At 39.7% G+C, this 9,309-nt stretch overlaps 2 protein-coding genes across 3 annotated transcripts; both read left to right on the top strand.

Moving 5' to 3' along the window:
- The first annotated feature begins 571 nt into the window (after positions 1-571).
- Positions 572-4,040, top strand: LOC103452574 (plant UBX domain-containing protein 10-like). The gene is made up of 4 exons (XM_008392080.3): positions 572-1,513; positions 2,791-2,961; positions 3,086-3,289; positions 3,539-4,040. Exons 1-4 carry the CDS (start codon positions 698-700, stop codon positions 3,767-3,769), a joined length of 1,422 nt encoding a protein of 473 aa, XP_008390302.1. The 5' UTR covers positions 572-697; the 3' UTR covers positions 3,770-4,040.
- Positions 4,041-5,796: 1,756 nt separating this feature from the next.
- On the top strand, positions 5,797-8,975 carry LOC103452573 (serine/threonine-protein kinase WNK8-like). Of its 2 annotated transcripts, XM_008392079.4 has the most exons (6): positions 5,797-6,530; positions 6,691-6,728; positions 6,844-7,071; positions 7,160-7,538; positions 7,634-8,024; positions 8,107-8,975. In XM_008392079.4, exons 1-6 carry the CDS (start codon positions 6,441-6,443, stop codon positions 8,799-8,801), a joined length of 1,821 nt encoding a protein of 606 aa, XP_008390301.1. In that variant the 5' UTR covers positions 5,797-6,440; the 3' UTR covers positions 8,802-8,975. The 2 variants fall into 2 exon arrangements, with proteins under 2 accessions (XP_008390301.1, XP_017192544.1); XM_017337055.3 differs by lacking the exon at positions 6,691-6,728 and having other exon boundaries at positions 5,820-6,530.
- Positions 8,976-9,309: the final 334 nt, after the last annotated feature.

The following is a 9,309-nucleotide window of genomic DNA, read 5'->3' on the forward strand; positions in this document are numbered from 1 at the left end:
TGTCTTGTGCAAGGAAATGTGTGATGTTCATGACCAAAACTCGCTAATTTATTTTATTTTATTTTTCTGGAAAATTTTCCGATTTTAATTTATACAATTTTTTGTTTTTATTTTGCTTTAATTGCAGCTGCCGGAAGCAATTTTTGCAGTGCACATTCCCTCGATGCAACTCAACTTATCCAACCTCTTGTCAAAGACGACGAATCAACGTCACCTGAGGATGATTCAGAGAGCAATCAGGAGAGTGAGATTCCACAAAGCCATCATCGTCCTTAGCCGTTTTTACAATCGGACGCCTAGGGATCATCCATGCCGGTGCTTTCCGTCTCCAATGCACCGGCCCAAGGCTCATACATGATGTAACAAGCCTATTAATTATGTTTGCTTTCTGATCTGCGTACAAGCAAAACCTTCTACATACCCGCCGCCGGAATTTTCCACTTTCAGCCCGCCAGTATGTCAAACGATATTTTAGCCAACCATGCAATGGCAATTCAGTTATTTCCCAAATAGTCAGGGGCATTTCTGGTGTTCCACAAAACCTTATAACTATTGACCTTCTGCTTTCGCTCCCGTTCATAAACCTCCTCGGTAATTTCTCCGAGAAGAGAACCGACATCCCCAAAGCGCTGTCGTATCGGTCTCGGCTCTCTCCTCTTTCTTCTCGAACCAGAGAAACCCTAATCTGTTTACAGAGATGGTCGATGCGAACGACAAGTTAGCGTATTTCCAAGCGATCACAGGCCTCGAAGACCCCGACTTGTGCGAGGAGATTCTCACCGCCCATGGCTGGGACCTCGAGCTCGCGATCTCCTCCTTCACCACCACCGCGAACCATACGCCTTCGCCGGAAGATCCATCTGCCGCCGGAACCACCTCCATAGTCTCCGATTTCGGCGGTGGGGACGGCCTTCGCTCCATTCCCCAACCGTCGCACCAGTCCGGACAGTCGTCAAACGCGGTCGCAGCACCCGGTTTTGCTTGGAGAATCATCACTCTGCCTATATCGGTTATTTCTGGTAGTCTAGGGTTGATTTCTGGGGCGGTTGGGCTCGGGTTGTGGGCCGCCGGTGGAGTGCTATCGTACTCGCTCGGAATGATTGGGCTCAGGGCTGGTCGGGACGGCGAGGCCTCTGCCCAATTACTGTCGGTGCCGGCGGTGGGGAATGAAGCAGTGCAGTTTGTAGCGAGGTTTGAGCAGGATTTTGGGACGAGGAGGCCGAATTTTGTCAGCGAAGGGTTTGTGGACGCCCTGCAGAGGTCGAGAAACTCGTTCAAGCTGTTGTTCGTCTACTTGCACTCGCCAGACCATCCTGATACGCCGTCGTTTTGTGAGAGGACTCTGTGCTCTGAGATGTTGGTGGCTTATATCAATGAGAATTTCGTGTCGTGGGGAGGGAGCATTCGGGCAAGTGAAGGCTTCAAGATGAGTAATAGTCTGAAGGCCTCGAGATACCCCTTCTGTGCCGTCGTTATGGCTGCCACGAACCAGAGGATCGTACTGCTTCAGCAGGTATATGATTCTTTGCTTGCCTTATTTCCAAATGATCGGTCCATAAGAGTACGGAATTGATAGCCCTATAGATTGAATTGATTGAGAAATATTGTAAGTTTAAATATTTATATCATTTGTTGTTGGTAATGGAGTGGAAGGTCATAGGGCGGAAATCAGAATCATCAGTTACGGTCTTTGTTTAATATTGGGGGATCAAGATGGAGGAATGGAAGTTATGTCATGTGACGTTGTATCTTCTTAGGGAGACATACTGAAACTAGAGGTTTCTTGGCATAACGTTCAAATCTAAGTGGTTATTACCTACCAGCACGGTTTATCAAATAACACATTTGACTCATTATATGCAACTCCTTTGTGTTTCTTTTCTTGTAAATGAGTTGACCAGCCAGTAGTAGTGATTCATGGGGTTTATCTGGGAAGCTTAAAAAAGATTTTATGGTGGGTGTATTGGTGTTAATGGTCACCGGAAGAGACAAGGTAGACATTTACGTACTTATGTGGTTTAGCTTTCTGATTCTCCGTCTGTTCTGTTTTCCTTCCATAGAGTTCCTACTGCAGTGACTGAACTTAAAACTTTGGGGATTTTCCTTTGTTGCTTTTACCCCGTTAACATTGAAAGCATGTTTATTTTGGTGAGAAAGCTGGCACTCCTTTTTTAGATTTGAATGTAGGAAAGATTCTATTGGAGGGATAAGAGTCTCAACAAGAAAGTTTAGTGGATAACTATTGGAAAATTTTTGCTATTGTCTTTCTGAAAATGCTATTAAGTTGAAGCTGTTGATTGATCAATATGATCTGTGGATAAGTCTTTGTGTGCTTGACTCACGCTTGTCTTGAAAATTGTTGCTATGTTCTAATTCAATGATGTTGGAGCTTTAACTTTTATTTTGACTGATCATGTTCCTTGAGAATCATATATAGAAATTGTGTTGCAATTTATCTTGGACGGTAACGAAGTATTATTGTTTCTGTTTCAGATTAGGTGGATGGTAAATTTGTTATTGAGCTATTGAGTTTAATTTAAGCTGTTCTATAGCTTGGTATGAGCATTTTGTTATATGCCCTACTTTTAACATGTTTTCCTCCTTAAGTGATGCATCCTAAACTTGAAGTTTTTCTTTCTAGAGTATTAGATAATAGTTTGATTTTGATGTTCTTTTTCTTTTTCACATTTCCCTATTTTCCGTTTCAACTGTATGGTAACTAAATATGAATGATGTCAATTTTTTGTTGTTCATTTTATCCGTAACGACTATCTTTGTTATGTTTGGCAGGTTGAAGGGCCAAAGTCTCCTGAAGAAATGCTCTCAATACTAAACAGAGTAGTTGAAGAAAGTGCTTCTGTTCTTGGTGCAGCAAGGCATGAGGCAGAACAAAGGAGAATCAACATTCGCTTAAGGGAGGAGCAAGATGCTGCTTATAGAGCAGCACTTGAAGCTGATCAGGTATGTTAATAGTTTAACCGAATTCCATGCTCCCTTTACCCTTTCATGTGACGGGCAAAGGCTGTAGGTTTTAGGAAGCTCTTAGGTTGCTCTATTCCCTTATTGTTATGTTCGTGTGCTTCAGGCGAGGGAAAACCAGAGGAGGGAAGAGCAAGAACGTCTAGAAAGAGAAGCTGCTGAAGCTGAACGGAAGCGCAAGGAAGAAGAAGAGGCTCGTGAAAGAGCAGCACAGGAAGCTGCGGAGAAAGAGGCTGCACTAGCTAGGATGCGGCAGGAGAAAGCCTTGTCACTTGGTGCCGAACCTGAAAAAGGACCTGATGTTACACAGGTAATCCCTCTTGCAATATTACTTAAATTTTCTCTTTTATTTTCTTTTACGTTTTGAATGTATAGATGTTTCACATAACTTCTATTATGTCCACATGTAGAGTTCAGTATGGTTAGATATCATTCATGGAAATTCTAGTCGTATGCACCTTGTATGCTGGGTTGCAATTCCCATTATTCCTTGTTTTGTCCGAGATAATAGTTCTTTAACGTAACGTATGCATGGTTATGTTTTTATTTGATAAACCAGGTTGTGGTTCGGTTCCCAACTGGACAACGCAAGGAAAGGAGATTCCACAGCACTGCATTAATCCAAAGTCTCTATGATTTTGTTGATTCTATGGGTTGTGTTGATGCTGAGAACTACAGTTTGGTGTCGAACTTCCCTCGGGTTGTATATGGACCAGAGAAGTTGTCTTTATCCTTGAAAGAAGCAGGATTGCATCCACAGGCCAGCCTTTTTCTGGAGCTGAATTCTTGAGAATATGATGGTTTGTTATCAAAATTTAGTAGAGATGATTCCTGCAAAACTGCAACTAGGGTTTAATTTATTTTTGCATCTCTATACACAGCAACTATGTCGATTTCATTAGAACGATATGACGAGTTAAGATAGATGATACTGACGATATGTGGATGTGTAGTTTGATTTCGTTGCAAATTCTTTCAAACGAGCGGCCCACAAAATTGAAGCTGGAATTGAAACAATGATACTGACGTGATTAATGAACTTTGTGATGTTGCCTCCTCCAGTCCTTTTTCATTCCTGATAGAGTTGTTGAATTTTGAAATTCAAAGATGAGTGCCGGGCAAATTGCCTCTAGCTTACTCAGTCCAATTTGCAAGAACCAAGTCTAAACATTATATGGGCTTGTTTGGATGCGTTTTTAAAATAACTGAAAGCGCTTTTAGAGAAAATATTTTTGGGTTTCAAAAGCACTTGAAGTGCTTTTTAGGATTTACTTGCATCTTTACTAATTATTGGTTCTAAAAATATTTTCACCAGTCATTTCAAAAACACATCCAAATAAGCTCCAAGTCAGTAGAACTTTGTTTCGTGATGTCCTAACGGTTCATTGTTTGTAATTTAAATTCATAATCACCAGAACTTTGTTGATCTAACAGTTCATCGAGCACAACTAACACACCGGCAACCATCGTCAATGTTGCCCCAAACTTGAAACGAAGATTTTAATTGACGTGACTTGAACCAGAGACCTTCGACTGACGTGATAATTGAACTCATGATCAGCTTAACCTTGCCCCTATCTTACGTGGCTAAGGATGGGGTTTTTTTTGTGGGAGGCAAATTGTCTGCCCTCCTCTTTGGGTGCCCTTCCCATGCCCTCATATTTTGTGCGGTCATGGTTAAGTCACGTCAACATCTTATAATAATAATAAGACAAAAAACAATAAAAATATAAAATATTGACGTGGCTTAACCGTGACCGCATAAATAAGAGGAGATGGGAATGACACCCAAATAGGAGGGCAGACAATCTGCCTCCTTTTTTGTGTACCAAACTCCATACACAAATGAAATGCGTACATTGTGTTTTTGCAGCATCATCTAGACGGTCAAATGTAAATATTCCATAGATTGATACGTGGTAAAAAAAACTTAAATTATGCTTCAAGATAACCAAAAGTTGCCATGTAGTTGGAAAGGTTTGTGGCTGTGGAGAATACAGTTGGAAATGCCATGCAAGCCAAGCCAATGCTAACCTCTTTGTTGAAAATCCTAACCTCTTATGGTTGATTCTAACTTGTTAGTATGGCCAATGCTTCTAAAACCAAAACACCAAAGTTATTGACACCTCTTCATGTCACGCCTTTCCCCGCCATTGCCGTTTTCTTATCTTTTTTCTTGAATTTGTTCTAAATTTCAACTTATACGCTTAGTTTTAAAAATAATTATTTGAAATATAAATAAGTTACTGATTTATCTGAAATACGATAATGTGATGTTACTGTTTCACTCAACTATAATACGTGAATTTGTTTGCTTTCATAAATATATACATTCAACTATATCGTCTATCTTATAATAGGTGAAATAATACATTATGTATACCACTAACACAAGTTATGTAATAAACATAGATATGAAAGAATACTAGTTTTTTTTTTGGGGTCAGTTTTAGAAGAATACAGAGTACATACTTTCTAGAATAAGTTAAAAAAATAGAAAAAATATAAGAAAAATATGAAGACAAATAAATATATTTGACCGAAAATCTAGAATAAGTCAAAAAACAAAACAAAAGAAAATCTAGAAAAAGGAATATAAATTAAATTATTTTACAAGAGGAGCTCCAATTTCCGCTCCTCCAACCTTTCAGGACAACGTGATTAATTAAATCAATGATTAATTTACTAATATTTTATCTGATCAGTAGATTAACGTTTACTAATACACTCCAAGCTGAGTTGTCTTCCCCTAATCAACCTCCCCAATTCTTTAATTAAATTAAAATAAATAAATTAAAAATTAAAAATAAATAATTCAATTAGTTTCCAAGTAGAAGTCCAGAAGGACAGCGTGTACCATCTAATCAGAGAGAGAAAAAAGGACTCCGCCAGAACTCCTCCTCCCTCCTCCAATCCAAAAATCAAAATCCCTAGAAATCCCAATCCAACCCCAAGACAATGTCTCCCCAACCCTACATTTACCCCTCTCCTCCCACCCGCAATCCCTAGGGTTCCATCTCCAATCGCTCTCGCTCTCTCTGCAGCTCGATTTCTGCACTCAAGGGTTTTCTTAGGGTTCTCAGAGTCCCCAATTTCGCCTCCCCAGCTCGAAATTTTTTAGGCGAGAGTGAAATCCCCGACTTTGGCGATCCGAAAGATGCAGATAGCGCCATGGCTGAGTCTCGGATAGGTTTGACAATGTGGAGCTCCGTCGCGAACCGGAATTCAGGTACGGAATTCGGGGACATGTGGTTTATCGGCTGCCGTTTTCGTCTTCGATCGGCGTTCGACCCGTACTCCGTCGCTTGCGAGGCGTTTTCTGAACACTGTGGTAATCTGATTCTGGTTGTGGGTGTTGTAAGCAAGAAGATTTGATAGGGTTTGCGAAGAATCGTTTTCCGTCTTACAAAAAAAAAAAAAGTTTGCTTCTTTTGGGAGATTTTTGTTGTGTTTTTAGGGTTATGGATTCCTGTAGTGGTTTTGTTGGTGGAAATTCTGCTTGCGACGATGGTGGCGTTGTGGAGAAAGATCCGACTGGGCAATACGTGCGGGTACGATTTCGAATCCTGTTTGCTCTTTAATTTTGGTATATGAATTGTGTTTTAATGTTAATTTTATCGGTGTTTATCGAATGTGTTCTCGTCATGTTTGCGTTCTTGTTGTTGGATTTGGTGGTAGAATTCTTATGTAGATTTGTGTTTGTTCATCCAGTATGACGAATTTTTGGGGAGGGGAGCATTCAAGACTGCGTATGCTTCTCTAACCTACCTTGAATTCGTTTCTTTGTAGTGGGTTTCGAGGGTTCTAACAATTTGTCGTTGTAATTTTATTTTTTTACTTATTTGGATGTTGTATAAAATGTAGATACAAGGCATTCGATGAGGAAGAAGGAATAGAAGTAGCTTGGTGCCAAGTGAATATCGAGGAGGTGTTGCAGTCTCCGGAACAGTTGGAGAGATTGTATTCCGAGGTTCATCTGCTGAAGTCATTAAAGCATCAAAACATTGTCAAGTTCCATAACTCATGGGTGGATGATAAGAACAAGACCATCAACATAATAACAGAGTTGTTCACTTCCGGGAGTTTGAGGCAGTGAGTTTCACCGACTGTTTTTTCATGTTTCATGTTTTTAGTTGGCTTACATTCATCAAATACTAACCGTTTCTGTTCTGGGATCTAGGTACCGAAAGAAGCATAAGAATGTTGATATGAAGGCCATTAAGAACTGGGCAAGGCAGATTCTTCGAGGCTTGCATTATCTGCATTCTCACAATCCTCCAATTATTCATAGAGATTTGAAATGCGACAACATATTTGTCAATGGAAATACTGGAGAAATTAAAATCGGAGATCTCGGATTGGCTATTGTCATGCAGCAGCCTACTGCTCATAGTGTTATTGGCACCCCTGAATTCATGGCTCCAGAGCTTTATGACGAGGAATACAATGAATTAGTCGACATCTATTCTTTTGGCATGTGCATGTTAGAAATGGTGACTTGTGAATACCCTTATAGTGAATGTAAAAATCCAGCACAAATTTATAAGAAGGTTACCTCTGTAAGTTTCTGATCGACTGCTTTATGAATTTCTTCCAGTTTTTGTTTATCTACTAAATGGTTGCCTAATATTTATCCTGACTTCCTTTGTTGTAGGGTGTAAAGCCCGCTTCACTCAGTAAAGTGGACAATCCACAAATCAAGGAGTTCATAGAGAAGTGTCTAGTTCCAGCATCTATGAGATTAAGTGCAGTTGAACTCTTGAAAGATCCATTCCTTGCAACTGACAATTTGAAGGAGCCCAATTGTATTCCTTCACAATTAGAAAAGTTGGTGAACTTGCCACAGCCTGAAGCATGTCCTATGGACGTAGATACTAACTACCAGAAGTCCTCCTCTGGATTTTGTAGGAGAAGTACCAATGAAATATCGAATCCATCGGTTCTGGAGTTACAGAGTTTCACTGAGAATAACGAGTTCAGGTTAAAAGCGGAGAAAAATTCTGATAGGACCGTCTCTTTAACTTTGCGCATTGCTGATACATGTGGTAAATACATTTTCCAGCAAAAAGGTTTTCTCTTTCCTCCTTATTTTCCTGAACTGCACCTGAATATTATTTTCTTAAACAGGTCGTGTGAGGAATATCCATTTTGAGTTCTATCTTGATTCCGATACTGCAATTTCAATTGCTGGGGAGATGGTTGAGCAACTTGATCTTCCACATGAAGACGTCTCTGTCATAGCTGAGTTAATTGATAACTTGATCATGAAGCTTGTACCCGGCTGGAAACCTTCATCAGAAGGTTCATCATGTGGAACAAATAGTTCATGTGTTGATCATGCTGCACTGCAAAATGTTCTCTCACATGTTGCACACGCGGAGGACCGAGATAACCAATCATCAATGATTTCAGATACTTCGGTTACCTCAGCTGAGCATGGTGTTCCTACTGCCTCAGGGGCCAGTAATGTCAAAGTTATGGAGTCGGCTAAATATAGTTCCGATGAGTGCTGTAAAGCTTCAGATGGTTACGCTTCCAGTCCAGATTGTATGGTTAAAGGTGTGGTCAAGGAGAAGAGTTACGAAGCTGATTCTGGTGATTCATTTGTGATGAACGAGGCATGCACCGACATGTCAAGCATTTGTTCCTTATCTGAGCTGTCTCTAGCCAACAAAGATGGGTACGGTGAGCTAAAGGGGGAGCTTGATGCTATTGACATGCACTATCGTCGATGCCTTGTCGAACTCTTGAGGTCGAGGGAAGAAGAAATTCGGAGTGCAAAGAAGAGGTGGATAGAGAAAAAGAAAATAGCTGTTAATTGATGTCCTATAAATAGTGTTCTCATTTGTCTTTTTCTACCTGTAGCATTCGTTTTATACTTGTAATTTTTTTTCGGTTAAGAAACTCGGATAATTCCCGAGTTTTTACGTGTGGATTTTGGTACATACATTTGGTTTTATTATTACTAATGAATATTTTTTAATTTGTTTGTTCCATTAATGTTGTTAGAGATGTTGAGAATTTACATTTATTGTGTACCCAAACATATAAACAACAAAGTCTAATCCCATTAAGTGGGGTTGTCTTTATAAATCATAAAACGTTTTGATTTTGCGTCAAGTTTTCTGTTAGCTCCGATAACTCTTGTTTTTTCCTTTTAAGTCTAAACTATTACCCTAATTGAAATTGACCTCATGAATTAATTTTTTGGTAAATTCATCTCCTGAACTATTTAAAATATGCCAATTAACCCCTTGTCATTAGATTTCGTTCACTATTCCGCCAAATTCAATGAAAAATTAATCTTGTTATAATTAATTCTTACTTGTC

This window comes from Malus domestica, chromosome 14 (genome assembly GCF_042453785.1).
Source record: "Malus domestica chromosome 14, GDT2T_hap1".
Classification (NCBI taxonomy): Eukaryota; Viridiplantae; Streptophyta; class Magnoliopsida; order Rosales; family Rosaceae; genus Malus; species Malus domestica.